The sequence below is a fragment of the Vigna unguiculata genome, chromosome 8, assembly GCF_004118075.2.
Source record: "Vigna unguiculata cultivar IT97K-499-35 chromosome 8, ASM411807v1, whole genome shotgun sequence".
NCBI lineage: Eukaryota > Viridiplantae > Streptophyta > Magnoliopsida > Fabales > Fabaceae > Vigna > Vigna unguiculata.
In genome coordinates, this window is record NC_040286.1 from 30,460,792 (window position 1) to 30,481,169 (window position 20,378).

At 29.1% G+C, this 20,378-nt stretch overlaps 2 protein-coding genes, 1 long non-coding RNA gene and 1 pseudogene across 3 annotated transcripts; 1 reads left to right on the forward strand and 3 right to left on the reverse strand.

Annotated features, from left to right (window-relative positions):
- Positions 1-250: 250 nt before the first annotated feature.
- Positions 251-1,190, reverse strand: LOC114195257 (cell wall integrity and stress response component 1-like). Its single transcript, XM_028085660.1, has one exon. The coding sequence runs from the start codon at positions 976-978 to the stop codon at positions 370-372; it is 609 nt and encodes a 202-aa protein (XP_027941461.1). The 5' UTR covers positions 979-1,190; the 3' UTR covers positions 251-369.
- An 8,786-nt stretch (positions 1,191-9,976) lies between these two features.
- On the forward strand, positions 9,977-12,852 carry LOC114193370 (annotated as a pseudogene).
- Positions 12,853-13,469: 617 nt separating this feature from the next.
- On the reverse strand, positions 13,470-14,176 carry LOC114193371. Its single transcript, XM_028083138.1, has 2 exons — positions 13,909-14,176; positions 13,470-13,815 (listed from the first exon to the last, which is right to left on the reverse strand). The coding sequence occupies exons 1-2, from the start codon at positions 14,068-14,070 to the stop codon at positions 13,711-13,713; spliced, it is 267 nt and encodes an 88-aa protein (XP_027938939.1). The 5' UTR covers positions 14,071-14,176; the 3' UTR covers positions 13,470-13,710.
- A 2,504-nt stretch (positions 14,177-16,680) lies between these two features.
- Positions 16,681-18,487, reverse strand: LOC114193346. Its single transcript, XR_003606254.1, has 3 exons — positions 18,367-18,487; positions 18,190-18,259; positions 16,681-16,895 (listed from the first exon to the last, which is right to left on the reverse strand). It is a non-coding gene; the product is annotated as an uncharacterized LOC114193346 (long non-coding RNA).
- Between the last annotated feature and the right edge of the window lie 1,891 nt (positions 18,488-20,378).

A 20,378-nucleotide genomic window follows, 5' to 3' on the forward strand; every position in this document is an offset into this window, starting at 1 on the left:
TGCTATCACAACCTCGTAGAATTGAGGATTCCGTAGTTAATTAACATAAACCTTATTTGTTTAAGATTGGAAGCCATGATATAAGTAGTAAAATGATTTAACTGTTTAATGAGTATGGTGGTGATGATCTGGTATATAGGCTATTGAATCCAAACATAAAGGCACTGCTACATATATATAAGTCTAAAATCAAAAGTTAGAAATCAGAACAAGAACAAGAAGCGAAGGAATCAACAGCTACAGAAGGTAATAGCAGGTTAAAGATATATGATGCACTTCATTACTATAAAAATCAGTTTGGCACATACAATCTATCCAACTAGGCACGTTTATTAACACCAAGCATAGACAGAAAACAGCTACAACATGTCACAGAAAATCTCCAAGAAGTACCTTCTTGAACATGGACGAATAGCACCCTCGCGACCTGGCATTACCAAAACACAAACTCGAACTAGTCACCTCGTACATGTCTTCATCTTCTACACTCTTCCTCGGGTGTATCATCGGAGAAGATGGCACAGAATACGATGTGGGCCGTGGAGAGGAGAATGACATAGATGACGATGATGAAGAAGAAGAGGGGGAAGAAGAAGAAGAAGAAGAAGAAGAATAAGACCAAATGTTTTGAGATCCAGTTTGTGAAGGAGCACCATCTTTTCTACGTTTGGGGAACAGAGTTTGCAAAAAGGTAGATTTTGGTGGGTTCTTGTTCTTGACCTTGGGAGTGGTGTTTTGGAAATAAGAGGGTGGTGGTGTGAGAGGAGGGAGAGAGTTTTCTTTGAATCTAACCTTTGGGGTACCTGGTTGAGATTCCCACACAAAGGGAACCGAAGAAGATTCAACATGGTAAGCTTCATTGGAGAGATTGGAGAAATCCCTTGCTAGCTTATGATCCATGTTCTTGTCTTTCCTATGATGCCTTTGTACAACGATGTTAGAAGGCCTTTGGAGAGTGGTATAAGAAGGGTTTGACATGGTTAATTACAATGTAGTAGTAGCTGTGGCTGAATAGTGTGTGTGATTATGTATATATGAGTAAGTGTTGAAGATGGGAAAGTGTGTAAAAGAGACATGTTCAAAGGGTTTTGGTGATGTGAGTGAGGGAGTAGTTTAAGACTTTTCTTTTTTATGTTAAAAATGGGAATCTATAGCCATGAGGTTGGCGATTGGTAGTGGGTGGCCTGTGTATGTTTAAGTGGTTTCCACATTCCAGTGGAATTTGCGATGCTTGAATATATTACAAAACAAAGTGAAGTCAACTATATACAATTGTGGCAGGTTAGTTAATGGCGCTTAGTTCACGTAAAGATAATCAAATGCCTCTTTAATCATTATTTGCTCATACATTTATAGTTCCTAGGATCGACTCAGATCGATTTTATTTGTTTAATATTGTGTCAAATATTATGAACAAAGGATGAAGTGGAATACAAGGCTCTAATCATCCCACTATTTTTCTTTTCCTTTTCGATCTAATCATATTTACTCAGATTTTGACTCATCATCTCCAAAGCTTTGCTCACTACAATACTGTTCTGCCAGAAACCCTAGAACGACACAATCAAAGCCACAAAATTGCTGAGATATTGTACCATGGAGAAGACTCAGCTTCGATAAAATACATTTTAAGTTGTCAACAATAACTTTGATCCAAAATCTTTATACAATAGATTTTTATGAGTATTTTTCCCACTTCCTTTTAATACAAGACTTAGAGATTTATATTTAAATTGTGTGTTAAATAAGTTTTTTGTCTCTGAATTTTGATATAAAATTGAAATTTGTCAATATTCAAAATTTTGATATATTTTGGTTTCAAACTAAAAAAATGAATAAATATAATTATTTTAACTTAATTATATTAAATTTTTTGTGTCAAATATATCAAACAATATAAACAACTCAAATGCTAGCATGAAATACATTTGAAAAATTAAAAAAAATTAACGTAATTGAGTTAAAAAGACTATATCTATTTATTTTTAAAATTTAAGGATTAAAATGTATCAAAGTTTCGGATAAAAATGAATCTCAATTTCACATCAAAAATTCAAAGACTAAACATATTTAGCCCTTAAATTTTCAACACCATTATAATAAAATTAAAAAAAAATTAAAGAAAAGGAGCTTATATATTTTTAAGTATAAAATAACGTATACTCTCATCTAGGAAAATTGTATATAATAATCTTAGTTTGATACAATAGGTAATCGTAAATAAATGACAATGTAAAATTAACAGTTTTGCATTATCATCTGTATATAGCCATCAAATCACATGTTTCCAAATGATCCATTTGTTTTAGTTGGTGCAATGTTTTTCTTAATGTGAGTTAGTTGAATATAATATGAATAAGGAAGAATGATTATGGTTACTGAACCTAAAGTCATGTTATAAGAACCAATGAATCAACACCGATTGAGAAACTTTTCTTCAAGAAACAAAAGTGTCGGGATATAGCTTTTTAATTAAAAAGGCTATAAGAAAAAAACTATTTTCTATCTAAACAGCAGGTATAGTTTAACTAATTATAATAGTTTCTGTAATATTTTAAGGATATCTGAGATAAACGAATCGATTTAACATCTTAACAAATAGAGTGAATCATTCAATATCTTAACAACCGTGTTAATTAATTTACATTGTTGAAAACATATTGTAATAAAGTGTTGCTAATATGCTAAAAAAGAAAAAGAACGAGTTGAATTAGTCTTGCAATAAATCTTATACAACCAATGGTTAAAAAAACATCCCTTCCCAATAGGGTTATTGGAGATGTTTATTATTGCATTACGCAATTCGATGTTATTGTTTGAATACAAAATTATCTCAAGAACAACGCCAAGACAAGCAAAGAAAAACATGGCGTAAGGCAATACCAACCCTAATTAATGAATGGTAAGAAAGATGAAGAAGGACACGTGCTACTCCTTCTGGAACCACGTGCCTTGTCAGTTCTCCTTTACTCTAATTGTTTTGGTCAACTCTTGGATCCAATGCTTCTTTTCCCTCTCATGCAGGCAAATATGGAATAGTTTGTTCATTCATTCATTCATTGTTTTTAATTATAGTTTTTGCATAGTCAGAATTAGACAGTGTCTGCATATTATACTCTGATATGGATCAGCCTTATTCATTCATAGTATAATAGAGCAAAGAAAATTGTGATCATGTGAAGAATAGAAAAGTGTTGGAAGTCTCACATCGACTAAAAATAAGATAATATTATAATATATAAATAAAATGTAAATCTCATTTTACAAATTAATTTTATTGAATTGAGTTAGACTTAAAACTCATTTTCTATCGAAAAGAGTGAACAAAGATGCATGTTACCCACTTCCCGGTGGCACTTGCCCAACAAACAGCATCAGTTAGAACATCACAATCACTGTTAGTAGCAACCCTTTTGTAATATTTAATGAAATGCTAACATTTGATTTGGTGAAAGAACAGCAAGACAACAAAAGTGATGAGAAGGCACAAATTGAGACTTGCTAACGGCATCTCCTAGTAACTTAAATCTGACTCTGGAAATTTTGATCTCATCATCTGTATCAGAAAAAGTGGAACTTGTTTAAGAACTCATCAAAGTCCACTTCTCAAGGGAAAACGACTGATACATGGTTTTTCTTTAACGAACCAACCAAGAAATAAGAATATACACAACCAATCTTTGGTCTTCTTCTAGATTATTACCAGCTAAGTTTTATGTGCAGATTGTTCTTATATGACATCTAACATAACCCAACTTGTTGCAATTGTTTAGTTCCATACTTAAATCTTATGATTTTGGCATAGTAGTTTCAATTTGTAAGTTTAATCCGAAACTAAATTTACATTTAGAAAATTAGTTTTGGTTGTTATAAAAATTATTTGTTGACATTTATCGAATCTTCGGATCTGTCATTTATAACTAAGATCTTTTTTAGACTAACAATTGTTTATATAAAATTAGGAAAATTAGTTAACAAACAGGTAAGATCAATCAACAAACTCCTGATGTGTGACATGAAAAAAAAAAAAAAAAGTCTCTTTTTAAAAATAAAAAACAAAAATCTGAATTACATTTGTATAAATCAAAATCGTGAGTTGTTGTAAGCTTTTTAGTACTGAAATCCAATTAATATCTTTGAATAAAAACTCTATATATGTAATTGATAATACATAATTCATTATACGGAAGTACACATAAAATTTAGCGTCCAATGTTTCTAATTAACTAAAAAGATGAAAATAAATTAGGATATAACTCATTAAGATCAGAATTGGCAGTTTTTTTTTTTTTTCTTATCAGCAAAAAATAAATGAATAAAATATATAGAGAATTTATTATATTCTAATTCTTTTACAAAAAGCATATCTTAATCTTCATCGTAATATGTGCAAAAATCTTAAAAGAGAAACTGCTTGAATACAAATTTTCCACGTGAGCTAGTTAATATTTGAGCATAGTTGTGATTCAACAAATTAACCATGCTCATAAATTAATACACACCAGAGATACATCAATACATAAGAAGTCTAGTGTGTAGTTCACTAAAACAAACAATAGAGATATCCAGACTAATTCCAGAACTGTGTTTTTAGCATGTCTTTCGTAGTAGCTATATTTGATGTTTCTTGTATCTCCTCTTGACTTCATAACAAAAGTTGTAAATTTATTATTATTTTCTTCTCTTATAATCATTCTTTAAGCATTCGTTTAACCAGTGTTATTTTGTTACCTAAGACAATAAGAAGAACACATAAATTATCGGTTCATAAAGATTTTAAACATATTAATCGTAAAAAATTGTTATGTATAGATTTGTTTTAAAAGGTCATTTTAGTTGAGAAGGAGATATTGCATGTTTTTAGAAAATCATAACTGATTTATAAAAAATATTCTTTTTTATTTTACTTTTTACGATGGTTAATTATAAAATGCAATATATTTTTGCAATTTTAACTGACTTTTGGGTGATAGACCTATTGACTCTTGAGCAAGTTGACAACTTTTTGTGATTGGTCGAGTACATATGAATCTATTAGTCATAGATTCATTAATACGCAAGTTTATTGACATATTCGAAAATGTTTTTAATTCATCTTTTAAAGTTCTAATATGAAATAAGTTTTTAAACGTACCAATGCTAGGTTTCTATTATAAATTAGGTTATACTTGTACAAAGGTATGCCTAACCTAAGAAACTATAACAGATTACCTGCCATTTTGCATTAATATAAGTTAGTTTAGGTTTAACCAAAATTCAAATGCGTTAATCGGGTGTGGATTTTTTATAAATAATTTTAGGAGACAAATATAATTTTTTTTTAAATTAAGCGCAATTTTAATGTTTAATATTCAAATAAAATTATTATCTTTTGTGCATATTGAATTAGAGTATCTGACAAATCTTGATCAATAATATTAGAAAAATCAAAAAAATAGACTCAACATATATATTTTATCACTAATATAATAAAAATTAATACATAATTTAATATAAATGAAACTAAAAAAAATATAACTACAAAAGAAATTATATATATATATATATATATATATATATATATATATATATATATTTATTCATTCGAAGACTTTTTTTTGAATCAAGTCCAAAAAATAAATAAATAGAGAACTATTCATCTATAATTATTCCTTGAATTTTAAGAAAGAGTTCTTCTAATTAAACAGTTAGATTTTAGTATTATGTTTCTTATGATGTAAAAGAGTTGAATATATTTTCTTAAAAAATAAATCTATTTTTTATTTTTCATTAATATATCTATTTTTTTAAGTTTAAGATTAAAAAATAATTTATCATAATTAAATAAAAAACGTGAAGGAGTAATTACTAAAAATTATTTATAATAATTAAGTCATAATTAAAAATTGTTTATGAAAAAACACAGTACATTATTTATTTTTTTATATTCATAGAAAATAATATACAAAGGCTCATAAGATTAAAAAATAAAGCTAACTATTAAATTTATATTTCACTATCAAGTGAGACAAAAGAAAATTACTTTTTTTCTTTAAGAAGGGAAGTATACGAATAAAAAATGAGAGTAAAAATATTAAGTTTACGTCTAACTTACTTTTATCTTTATAAACAAAAAGAATACAATATCTTAATAATTATTTTGATTGTTTATTATACTTTATTTTATGTTTCAGTATTTATTAACATTAAATATTGTGTTATAAAAGAAATAAAAGTATATCTAGATTTGTATCAATTCTCAACATATGCACCACATTTATTTAAAAAAATTTAAAAAAATTAAAAATTAAAAATTTATAAATATATTAATTTAAAAAATTTTGGAGGGGTCATGGTCCCTCTTACTCCTTAGAAGAACCGTAGTTGATTAGAGTAGTGAAGATTGTTCATCTTAGAGTTGATAATCATGCTTTGTAACAATATTTGTGAAATAAATATCCTATATTTGTGGTTTTAATGGTATAAAAAGAAAAAGTAAGGTAGTCAAAATCAATATTTAAATCATATAATTGTAAAATCTTAAAATTTTATATCATATTTACGAGTTAGATTTTATGCATTATTGTAACATAGTAAAATCGATGAGATTGTTATACAAAATTGTAAATCGTAAGAATTTACATTTTCTTCAAATTTTTTGTTTCATCGTCACTTCACCTCCAACTTAAATTAAACCTAAATCTAATTAAAAGTTAATGTAATTAAAAATTTCTAGTTATGTGGGTTGTCACCATATTTCATCTCATTACAAATTATTATTAAAATTCATTTTCTAATTAAAAATTATGGTTAAGTATGTTTTTTGTCCTTGTACTTACATGTCAAATTGGAAATTGTTCCTCTCTAAAAGTCCATATATATATATATATATATATATATATATATATATATATATATATATGATTCTTTTACTTTCAAAATGATCAAAAAAACATCCATCTTAATCGACATTAAATTTATGATGAGTAGGTAAATGGTGGAGATGACCTGTACATTTTTATAGGGGTATGTGTTATTAAAATTAAAATAACTTTTTATTTGTGATGTTAGTATTGTGTTTGGGAGACTTCTCTAGGATTGTTTTGTGGGTGAAGTTTGTTTGTTCGTGAAACCTTGGGTTGCCATTGGTGTGGTTGTCCATTGTTGCTTTGTATTAGGTAAGGGACGTACCATTATGTGAAGGGTGATCTGGACTTCGAGTAGGGTGGCGGTGAAAAACAAGTAAGTGGGTTTGATTTGGGGTTTAGGGTTTCTAGTGTTTGCATGGGTAAAGTTGTTTTATTTGAGAATTTTTGGTAAACCATTGTGACTAAATTAGTGACCGAAAACCATTTCATTAAATTAAATGACGTCCCTATCAGTGACTGAAAGTGTAGTTGCAAAATTGGTCTTTGATACTTTAAGGTGACCAAATTTATAGTGACTAATTAGCGACTGCAATTTCAGTGACTATTTACCCACCGATTTTTAAATCGGTGACTAACTGTTTTGCGATTAAAGTTTTTGCCACTATTTATTTTTTGTGGCTAATTTGGTGGCTAAGGGTGTTTGTCATCGATTTTACCCATTTCACCACCTATTTTGTTAGTGTCTAAAATGTTTTTTTGTCTAATAGTATATGGGTAAAACATGTGTTACCTTGCACTCACAAAATCAATATTTCTTGTAAATTTAAGTTTGATTAAGTATTGATAACAGATTAATTTTATTTTTATGTGTGTTGATGATATATATATTATGTTTGTATAAAAGGTAAAATTTACTATATAATCCCACAATTTACGATCTTATGAACCCTTCGGTGTCTTAAGCATAATTTCTTAATATTATTTTAGCTACCTAATAAAATAATTATCTATTACAATGTTTTTGAGTATTTATTTAAAAATTTAAATAAATAATATTTTATGAATAATTCGGATTAGGTGAAGAAATTATCAAGATATTGACATAGAAGCCTATTTATATCAATTGATACAAATAGGAAAATAAGTTTACCACATTTTTATGTGGATATAGTGATGCCTTCGGAGTTTTAGCACATATCAACCTTAGTAGTTCTTTAAAATAGTAATGAATTGCTAAATGATTATTTTTTATAATACCATTAATATAAACTAAAATAATTTTCTATTTATATATATATATATATATATATATATATATATATTAGTAATATCAATAATAAATAATAAAAATTATAAATAATAATAACAATAACAATAACATATATAAGGGTTAAATATGTTTTTTGTCCTTTAACTTCGAGTGAGAATTGGGATTAGTCATTTTTTAAAATTTTTGACTAATTTAGTCTCTCATCTCTCAAAATACGTGAATCTGAGTTTTTTTAACCAAATTTTGTTAAGTTTATTTAATATTTTAGACATATTTCTCAATTAACATTGAACTGAAAATGTGTAAACAACTCAAATTTTAAAGAGTGACTAATTCTAATTTTCTAAAAAATCAAAAACATATTTAACCGTACGTGTATATATATATATATATATATATATATATATAATTAATGATTATTATTATAAAAATAATTATGATATTTTAATTTAATAAAAAATAATTATCTATCGTATTAATCGAATCACTTGCAAATTCTTACAAACTTTACTTTCAAAAATTCATCTACTTTTCCCTTCAAATCTCTTTAAAGAAACATACAAATTCACCCACTTAAATTTACTCAAATTTATTCACACACTCTGATAGTCATCTATTGAAAAACAAATACAACATTAATTAAAATTAACATAAACATTTATAATCACAACCTCGAAAATATTAAAAATTTTAATAATATTTTATTTATGTTTATATGAGATCATAATTAATGCGGTATTTTATATTTCTTAATTAAGCTCAAATTAGACAAAAATATAACTTTATTTAGTGCAAGGATTTAACTTATAGTTTGAAATAACTATGGTTCGTATATTTTATTTATTAAGTAGTGTCACATTTTATTGTGATTTATAATGTTTTAAACTTTGAATTTATACTAACACGAATAAAAATGTAATTTTAATTAACGTGCATCTTTTTTGCATACATGAAATGTAATATAATTGCATAAATAAATATGAAACCTTGTGTTTGTGTCTTATCATATCTTCTAATATAAACATCGTTTAAGTTATTAAAAGAACGATAATAAAGATTTTAATTTTTAACATGAATATCAGAAGGGGGTAAAACTCAAATTTATATGCTACATTTGCAAGAAATTAACTTATAAGTAATAATTGTTTTAGTGGACACAAAAAATATTATTCTAAATATGCAAATAACTTATTTATTTATAAGTTTGGGAACTTTAGTGAAATCAAGTTGTAAATACTTTATTAGTTCATGTAATTATGTTTTTTTAAAATGTATATAACTTTTTATTTCTTTGTTTTAATCTCAAATGTGTCTGTTATTCATTTCATTTTCATAATATTCTATTATTTTACGATGTCCACGAAAGTTTGCTTTAAAACAATACATTTAAGCCTAAAATCTGTCCATTTTCTTTTAATTGGGAAATTTTCCGAAAAAAATTTAGTTTATTTATATTTGTTTTTTTAACAATTCTTTCAAATAACAATACATCATTGGTATAGTATTAACTATCAGACTATCAAAATTGTTAACTTTATTTAGTTACACCTACAAAATAAAATTTTTCTTATTTTGATATCTTTTATAAAAGAAATCAAATTATACATAAAAAAGAGTTCAATATCTTTTATAATATAATACTTTTATTATTTTCTTTTTAATATTATAAATATTTTTAATCGAGGCTCATTTTAAAAAAATGAAATTATATAATTTCTTGAATTGAAATTATATATGCAAAAAGTTAAAAATATTATAACAATAAAATAAAAGTACCATTAACCTAAGGAGAGAGAAAAAAATAATAAAAAATAATCATTTATAGTCTGAATTTGGAAACTTTTATGATGGCGTGCATCGGTTAGTCGGTCCAAATCAATCACCTAACTAAGCAACACGAGATGATCATGACTGCCAACGTGTCGGTCACAATCCACATGGCACAACATCCTCAATTTTGCTTACGTTCACTACCATGACGTGGAAACTTCCAAATTCATTCCTTTTCCTCATGCATTAATGTTCTCACACGTGTTCTACTACATTTCTTGTGATGATTCAAATAGCCAAAATAGCACACCATGACATCACCAATTCCAAAACATCACAGAAATATTCATATTATATATGAATGTTGTACACAAACAAGTAACAGCTCTAGTACTTACTAGTTAATTTACTTTTCTATACAACCACTGTATTATATCTCTACTATGTTTGGTGCTACAACTGTTCAATCTCAATTCTGAAGGTTAGAGGTTATTTTCATTTATTTATTATGGATTTTTTTGGTCTTATTTTATGATTTGGATTGTGCTATTACACCAACATGTCTCTCATTATCTGAACATTATTTCAGCACACAAATTTGTCTTGCTAAAGATCAATTAATTACATATGCTTACTGTGGGGCAGAAAACATACATCATTTTCTAAGATTTTATAACTATACTACTGTCACTCTGTATTTATGTGTGTTATTAAAATCATCTTACATTGAACAGTAATATCTGCAAAGTGTACTATCTTTCATGAACTATCAATCTATGATTAGTCTTTTTTATTTTCGATATCTATATATTATCATATAAAACATTAGTTATTGATTTCAGTTTGATGCTTCTATGATTTTCAGATTGACTACATTCTCAGGAAAATCATCCTCAGTTTTCAGTACAGTTCTGAAGTTCGCTCACCTATCTGTGGCGCACATATATGTATATATTCTTCAGCAGTGCATGACATACACAGAGGGAAGAGATGTATGAAAATGAGCTTTGTCTCTGAGATCCATAAGGTTATGTTCTTGCTATTACTGCCCAGCTTAATTAGTAACAGTGGAGCAAAAATTGTTGGCTCATTCTTTCAGTATCCCTTGATGCATAATTGGAACACATGTTATTTTGATGTGCCTGTTGTGTTAGTATATCACCTGCGTGAAGAAGGTTGAATAGCTTATTTGCTATCATCTGATCTCTATACTATAGATATTTTAATTGGCTGAGGGAGTGAAATTTAATTTGCCCAACTTCAATGTCTCCTAGGGAGAACAAATCAAGCATCTTGATGCAAAAATATGAACTGGGAAGGTTACTAGGTAAAGGAACTTTTGGAAAGGTTTACTATGGCCGTTGTACAAGAACTAACCAAAGTGTGGCCATTAAAGTGATTGACAAGAACAAGGTTATAAAAGCTGGGCAGGTTGATCACATTAAAAGGGAAATATCTATTATGAGACTGGTCAAGCACCCAAATGTTATTGAGCTTTTTGAGGTCATGGCCACAAAGAGTAAGATTTACATTGTTATGGAATATGCTAAAGGGGGAGAACTGTTTAAGAAGGTGGCTAAAGGAAAACTCAAAGAAGATGTTGCACACAGATATTTTAGGCAGCTAGTGAATGCAGTGGATTTTTGTCACAGTAGAGGTGTATGCCATAGAGATATAAAGCCAGAGAACATTCTGTTGGATGAAAATGATAATTTGAAGATCTCAGATTTTGGGTTAAGTGCTCTGGCTGATTCCAAACACCAAGATGGCTTGTTGCACACAGCTTGTGGAACACCTGCCTATGTTGCTCCTGAGGTCATCAAAAGGAAAGGTTATGATGGTGCCAAAGCTGATATTTGGTCATGTGGGGTAGTTTTGTTTGTCTTACTAGCAGGTTACATTCCTTTTCAAGATCCTAATTTGATGGTGGTGTATAAGAAGATAAGCAAGGCAGAATTTACCTGTCCTAGATGGTTCCCAAAAGGAGTTCGGAAGCTATTGAGCAAGATGTTGGATCCAAATCCAAACACTAGGATTTCCATAGATGAGATTAAGCAATGTTCTTGGTTTAGGAAGTGGGAAAATGGTACACAGACAACACAAGAAGAGGAAAACAGGAGTGTGAGTGTCTCTCCAAATACAAATCATTCTGAACAATGTGGTCATGGAAGTAATGGCTTAGCAGCAGAAGCAAGGGAAGAGTCAGTTGTGCCAATAAGTATAAATGCCTTTGATATAATCTCCCTTTCACCTGGTTTCAATCTTTGTGGATTCTTTGAAGACAGCTTTCAGAAAAGGGAAGCAAGATTTACTTCAAGACAACCAGCATCTCTCATCATCTTCAGGCTAGAAGAAATTGCAAATCGGCTGAAGATGAAGATAAAGAAAAGAGCTGCGGGTTTGTTGAAATTTGAGGGCCTTCATGAAGGTAGGAAGGGGATCTTATCCATTGATGCTGAGATCTTTGAGGTCACTCCACTTCTGCACTTGGTGGAGGTGAAGAAAACAAATGGAGATACGCTGGAATATGATAAAATATTGAAAGAAGCCATAAGGCCTGCTCTTAAAGATATTGTTTGGGTATGGCAAGGTGACCAACAACAGTAAATCACACACAACAGTTGGAGCAACTGCAGCAACAACAATCTCAGTCCCAAAAACAATATTTCTGAGTTTCCAGTGCCTCAAACCTTATTATTTGTGCATCAATAATATGAAATCCCATTGTAAATGATGTTGTGTCTGTATATTTTTCTTGTTCTTTACAATGTCATGACTTTATTGTAATACATAGAGTCTCAACTTCAGGTAGCAGATGTTTAGTTTGAATATTTTTGCAAGTTTACTGGTTAAAAACCAGTTTGTAGTGGTATTGACTCCAATGTTTTAAGGACATGAGTGATTAATGAGTGTCATACATACTGTCCTAAGAGAAATCAATAAATTCTGTAGTTTCTTTATCAATTCCTCTTATACAAAGACCTGCTTCTGATACAGGCTAAGACAATTTTTTCACAAATCATATCATACATAATCAATCTCAACACATTATCATCACTCTTCTATGTCTAAAACTGATTTTCACAAACAATTGATTTCCAAAATGTTGGGATAAAATCATGTTTATCACAGATTATAAATAATTATTTTTTAAAACAAAATCCTAACTTTCACAAATTAGGTTATATATTGTCCACAACTAGGAATCTAGATCATATTCTAAGAAAGACAATACTCCGCAAAGCGCAAAAGTATCCTTGTAGCATTTTAAATCAGTTCCAAATTATAGGATAAAAATGTTCAAAAACCTATACCTGCCTTGTATGAAGAATTTCAGAGGCTAAGATATTTTCTTTGGAGTACCTGAAGCATTATCATTTGGTCATAGGTGGATTATACTTGTAGAAACCCGTTCTACTCTCGTGAGAATCTATCACTTTAGTCTTCTACTCTATGGAATTTCAGTCTCTAGTTTACTAAAAAAATCATAAGGAAAAGAAGACCAATTCTAAGGAAAGAGAACCATATCTAATTCACAGGATTTTCGTGAATTGAGATATTTTCATTCCAAAAACTCAAACTAATATGTAAAATACTCTTCTATTGAAATATTTGTTCTCCTAAATTAATAGTGAGTAAGAAACATGGTTATTTGCCCATCAACTGCAACATATTGGTATTCCATTTACAGCTAACCAAAAAAGTAACAAACAGTTACAGGCATGTAAGTCTAAACCACATGTTAAGGAAGTGGTTTGTAGTATTTTTGCAGCTAAGTTATGATTATTATCACCATTAAAAGCAGCTATATACCATAAGAATTCATTCAGACTTTGGGGAAGAGGAAGAGACTAAGTGCCTCCAAAGATAGCGACCGCTAGCCATGTCAAGGAAGGTCCAGAACCCAGATTGCAATGCATCACGAACCTGTAGACTCACCAATACACGACATGAAAAGACAACATTTTTGTACAATCTAAAGCATAAACAAAAAGGAATGGAAAAGGGTCATCTTGGTACCTTGGAAGTTGCATTCTTTAAGGTTAGGGTGTGCTCATTGTTTTCATTGTTTGCATCCAACTCAGTGTCAGTGATGTGGGGTTGAGATCTGAAATTTCTGAGGACAAAGAAACCGGCAAGAGTTGCCGACAAGATTACAAGAATGAACCTGAGAGGACACATGGTTTCCTCGGAGTTACAAAGGTTTGTGTGTGTGTATATCAGAGGAATCAGGGTATGACTCTCTTGTGGTGCGAGCTGATTTAAGAAGACACTAAATAAGTTGAAAGTGGGAATGGACTTGACAGTCGAAAAATAAATAAAAGACATGTTGGTGGGTTGGTCTCGATCAACTTTTGTCCTATTATCAAATACTTTACTTTGGCATAACTTGATGCTACTTCTTTCTTCCTTAAATTAAACACAGGGATGGCTAAGAAGAAGAAAAAAGCATGGTGGACTGTTTTATCTCATCTATTTAAAATTATTTTTTGACTGACTTTTTATAAATTTTTTACAATGTCCACGTCATACCATCTTATCAAATGAAAAAAAGTTTGATATAATTTGAAAAGAGAAAACAAAAAATTGGTGTGATGTCAAAGTATCATAGTATTTATTTATAGTTAGTGAACATTACTAAAAATGAAAAAGTTTTTCACATTAATTTATCTTATTTTTCATTACCCTATTTTGGAGTTTAAATGTGAATTTCTCAGGATAGAATCCTATAATAAGTTGAGTAATATTAACTAAAATAAATTTATTTAATATTTTAATATTTTCAAGATTTTAGATTAAATTAAGGAAAATAATAGAGAAGGACCTTTCAGCTTTGTTTCATCCATTCATCATTGACCGGTCAGTCAAAAACAAATCGATCTTACCTATCCTACATATAAAATACAGATTAAGTTTTCTGACTCACCCCAGACAACATTTGGTTTCAAGATTTGTAATTGTCTACATAAGAAATTATTTGTTGTATAATTTGTGTTTCCTCCCTACAATATTCGGGTGCAAATTTTAATAATTTTATTTTTATTTAATTAAATTAGTAAAAATAATAAATGTTAGGCTTAAATACTTATTAGTTTTTAATATTCGTTTAGTTTTTTCAATTTGATGTTAATTTTTTTTTTCAATTTGCTCACAATATTTGTCAAGTTTGTTAAGTTTGGTTCTTTTTGCTAACATCCTTAAAATAATAGTTAATTGATTATGAACACTGAGGATCACATGTCATTTTGTGATTTTTTTTGCACAATCTTTTAACTTTTTTAATATTTTTTATTTAAAAAAAATGACTATGTGTCAAATCAATATCATGTCATATGTTAGAATCAATTTTCTATATTCAATTTTATCATGATATTCATTATATTTTTACAATTTAGTTCCATTTTTTAAAAAAATTGAACAATTTTATCTTTCTCTCACTTGAGACCAAATTTAACTTTTATATAAATGTTATATTAATATTTTTTAAAATTCACACTTTTATTAAATATTTTTTGTTTAAGGTTAAAGTTGGTTTAACATTAGATCGAAAATTTTAAAAGTGGAGAATTTCACTGGTTTAAAAATTTAAGAGGATAAAAATCACATAGAGTATTAAAAATCACATAAACATTATACTAATCAATTATATTACTTTATATTATTTTTAACGGCTTAAAATTTAAAATCAATGGTCTTATTCTCTACTTTAAAAATTTTCATTTTAATTTTAAACCAACTCTAACTCTAAATTAAATATATTTAATAAAAATGAGAATTTTAATAAGAATATCAGTATAACATTTATATAAAAATTAAATTTGGTCTCAATTAGGAGAGAGACAAAAAAATTGTTGAATTCAAAGAAAAAATTAGGAGCAAACTGGACAACAATAACAAATATCAAGACCAAATTGAATATATAAAACTGACTTGACATGTGACATGATATTAGCTTAACACGTGAACATATCTTCTTTTAAAAAAAAAACCATGAAATAACACGTGACATATCTACAATTCGTTAACTACTTTAACAATGTTAGCGAAAAAAAACAAATTGAACAAAATTGACGAATATTATAATAAAATGACAAAATTGAAAAAGTTGAACGAATATCATAACCAAAATTGAACAAACTGAATGAATATTAAAACTAAATCAATATTTACTTATAGTCTTGCATGTTGAACCACATAATACTTTCAACAAGTAATTCTTTTTATAATTTGAATTTTTTAAATATATGAAGCTGCAGGAAGAAATTGTGGAGGTGCAGGAAGAAACTGCCATTCTAGTGTCTAAATGGGCTTGTTTTTAAGTGGGCCTCAGTTCCTCCAATTGTGACAGTAGCTATCGCAAGTTTTGGATTGCACGTCTCAACCAATCATGAAGTGTCTTTGCTAGCACTCCCACATCTTTGATAATTTATTTTAGGTTCTGCTCCACATAGTTTGTTTTGTCTGTTTATTATTATTTTATGTATATTTCCTTCCAAGACATTTTTTAATACTTTTCAATATTAATTATTTTATCAAAATACTAGTAATTATGTTAGTTCATAAACAATTGATATTGTGAATTGTTTATCTTATCTCTCATGCGAATTGGAATTTTTAATTCTAAAAGATAAAATTTTACTAATAATATGTTTTATTTATTAACTACTTAGATGAAAAGTAATTAAGTAAAACAAAAAAAAAATTCTTCCTCCGTGGTGTAACGTCCAATTTAATTATTAAGCGAAATTAAAATAAACATCACACCAAATAGTAATGTAGAGTAGTCCTGGGGTCCTTAACACAATCCCTACAAACTGGGCACACCACGATGCCAACGGAAACCAGATAAAAGTCTAACAAAATGAGAGTAGAATAGTAAAACATAGAGCAATACATGGGCCATAGCCCTGAAGAAAACCCATGAAGAAAAATAAACATAAAGTCCAGTCCAGATGGCTAAGCAACGGAATTGCCATTTCCTTGTTGACTGCGGGAACCTCGCCCATCTGCTCCCATCAATTAAATTGATGATCATCGCAAGAAAGAAGAGCCACATACAAGACAACCATACAACAAACCGGGTAAGATAGAGCCAACAACATTTTCATCATACAGTCAAATATATTTTCACCATCCAATATCCATACAACAACCAAGCATGTTATGACTTTTCAATCAATACACTACGACTCGACTCGACTCATTCGGATACGTATAACTTGGTCGGATTCAGCGGATGCTCGCACTTGTGGTGAATACCTCTGCTCACCCTCGAGCTATGTGTTACAAGTGTTACAATGAATCAATTTCCGTCACCACAAGGTTAGCCCTTAATGAATTTCAGGCCTCCTACTACTCTCACCACAGGAGTCAGTCCGCTCTAGATGAGACTAACTGACTCGTTAGAGTGTCAGGATACAACCTTACCTTGAATCCTTACCTAGTTATACAGATGGGGCACCACCAGGGACACCCACTAACAGGGGTCATGGAATTACGTCTCGATCACTGAAGCGTGACCCTGAAAGTCTCACCTAGAGACTCCAAGGTATTACGCATTGACACCGACCAAACATAATCACACAGCCAAATAACATTCATCATGCATGTATACGTTCGTCATCCCAACCTTTAAAACCAACGCCTTTCATGTTTCAGGCCCAACTCATTTCCATTCATCATAAACCATCCATGCATAAGGATTTCCAACTCATCTCGTTATCATATCTCTTTAATACCAACCATATCATGCTCATTTCATGCCAAGGATTTACTCAAGTTTGTCATTCATAAATTCATACACCCTCTCACACATTCATATTATACCCTACATGCCATTATACAATAATTCCATCAATTTCATACCAAACACAAAAGAGAAAAGGAGTAACCACTCAACCAGCGCATACCCTCGCCCAAACTCGTCGCTCAGGCCAAGGGGTCTCGCTCAGGCGAATTCCCCTTCGCCTAGGCGAGAGTTCGATAACACAGACAGAAACAAATACGCCAGCTCGCTTAGGCGAGCTCACCTCGCCTGAGCGAGATAGACCCTCGCTCAAAAATCAGATCCACCCGCTTGGGCGACAACTCGCGCAGAAGGTCTGGGCAAGCCTTCGTCAGACTCGCCTGGGCGAGATTAACAGTTCTCGCCCTAATTCGCCTGCAACAGATGTGTTTTTCCAAACCAACAAATCATGCAAAGAACTCCACGCATCAAAACAGTGATTTATCCATACAAACAACAAACAAGCTCAAGAACAATCCACAAACAATATAACTCGAAATCCTAACTTCTCGTACCTGGAAAAGGCCTAAGAGCGGGGTGCATCTCCAACAGCGGAACGCAAAACTCCAAAGGTAGATTACTGAGCTGTGGGACAGATGCGGAAGAGTATACGTAAGCCTACGACGAACCCCTACTAGAAGTACAAACATAAAAGCGAAAGGAAAACAAGACCTGAGGTGTAAAGCACTTACATGAGGCTAGGAAACGTAATTGAGCTCAATGGTTCAAGGTTAGGAGTAAACCCTAGCAGAGGAAAAACATCAGCCACTCTAAGGATTGTGAAAGTTTTGTGTTACCAAAATGAGCACAAGGTTAGGGTTGATAGGTTAGGTCTGACCCTTCCTCTTTGGGCCAGCCTTTAGGCCCATAAGATTGGAGCAACCCTTCAAATAAAAGGGACAGAATGAAACGGACCTTACACATGGTACTTATATGCATTTGAAATCTATCGTAAGAAATAGATACATATCAGAGATCTAAAAACACCTTTATTCAAGATCATAATTATATTACTAAGAGCTTGATATTGTGTAATTAATGTAATCAATTTAATTAATATTTATTAAAATGTAAACTTTTTTATGAAAATAATTAATTATATTTTATTATTGTAGATTATTCCATTGATGTATAGTGTATTCAACTAAATGTCCCTTTTAAAATTGCTCTCTGTTCATTTTTAAATATCACGTCTTTTAATTAAAATCACGAAGCTTATTTTTTTTTAAGAAAATAATTTTAAAATTATATTTAATCTTTGGCTATTAAAAATAAAATAATTTCAACTGACAATTATAAATACAAATGTGTTATTATTATTATTATATTATTATTATTATTATTACATACAAAATGTTAACAATAAACATTAAACATACATTTAATAAATTGATAACTATTGAATTTAATAAATATGTTATATTTGATAAGTTTATTAATTAACACTAAATAAAATACTTACTTATATCTTCATGAAAAAAAAGTAAAGTTGTAATACTGATGTTACATTAATGTTTATGTGACAAGTATTATTATTATGAAATAGTTTATTCTTTTGTAAATATAATTAAAATCCTTTAAGTTTTATTAGATTTAACAATTGTGTTAAAGGTTTCTAACTCATAATTGTTTGAGTGAAGTGTGTGAGTCGTTGTATGTTACATGCGCATTCAATTCCTATTAAGAGAAACAACTACTACAAATTTATATTTCATTCAATAACTATAATATATTAAAGTGTTTTTGCAAAAGATAAATAAATATTACGGTTAAAGCATATAAAATAGAAAATTTTCTATAAAGAATATTTTTTAATATACATTACTTATAATTTTATATAAATATTATTTTTAATATACATTACTTAAAAATTCATTATGACGCTGCATCATATAGTTAGCGATATTTGTATTATTTCACATAGTTTTTTATTTTCACTTTTTATATGATTAAATAAGAGGAAGATAAATTTCTAAATTTTCAATACATTTTCTCTCTTTCGAATTTCATTTTTCATTTCTGATTTTCCCTACTTTTTTCTTTTTTCTTTTTTTTTAGTTGCCGACTAATTAACTATTCTTTAAAATATTTAGTCGCAAATGTCACCCATCACACGCAAGAAATTAATTCTTTACTTTTAAGGTCATTCGTGGCCAAAATAGTAGCAATAGTTTGTCCAACGTCAAGTCAAGTGCATCTTTCATGCTGTTACCGTCACTACGGGTCAACTTTGTTTTCCTCATTAAATATAATTAAGAAAACGAAAGGTAACTAAAACTGTTTAACTTTGATTTAATTATAAAGGATTAATAGTTTTTTTTAAGTTCTATTGTTATAATAATTTTTTTTTCAATTTTTTCTATTTATTCTTGACTTTTTTTTTTATAAAATGAATTAATATTTTCCTTTATTAAATTTGGCATTAGAATCACTAAAATTGAAATAAAAAATTGTTGGATATTTAATATATTAAACATAAAGACAAATTACAATATATATATATATATATATATATATATATATATATATATATATATATAACAAGTATTTTGTCATTTTATAAATTTATTTTATGAGATTGAGATAAACATAAACTCTCTTCTAACATACTATAATTTAACAAAATCTTGTTAAATATATCGTGTTACTTCGACTTTTTTGTATTTCAGAGTTCATTTGACCATAAATTTATAAAATAGGATTC

Coding starts and splice junctions, on each gene's coding strand:
- LOC114195257 (XM_028085660.1), bottom strand. CDS start 978: ATGTCAAACCCTTCTTATACCACTCTCCAAAGGCCTTCTAACATCGTT.
- LOC114193371 (XM_028083138.1), bottom strand. CDS start 14,070: ATGTGTCCTCTCAGGTTCATTCTTGTAATCTTGTCGGCAACTCTTGCC. Junction 13,816..13,908: donor TAAAGAATGCAACTTCCAAG/GTACCAAGATGA, acceptor GTGAGTCTACAG/GTTCGTGATGCATTGCAATC.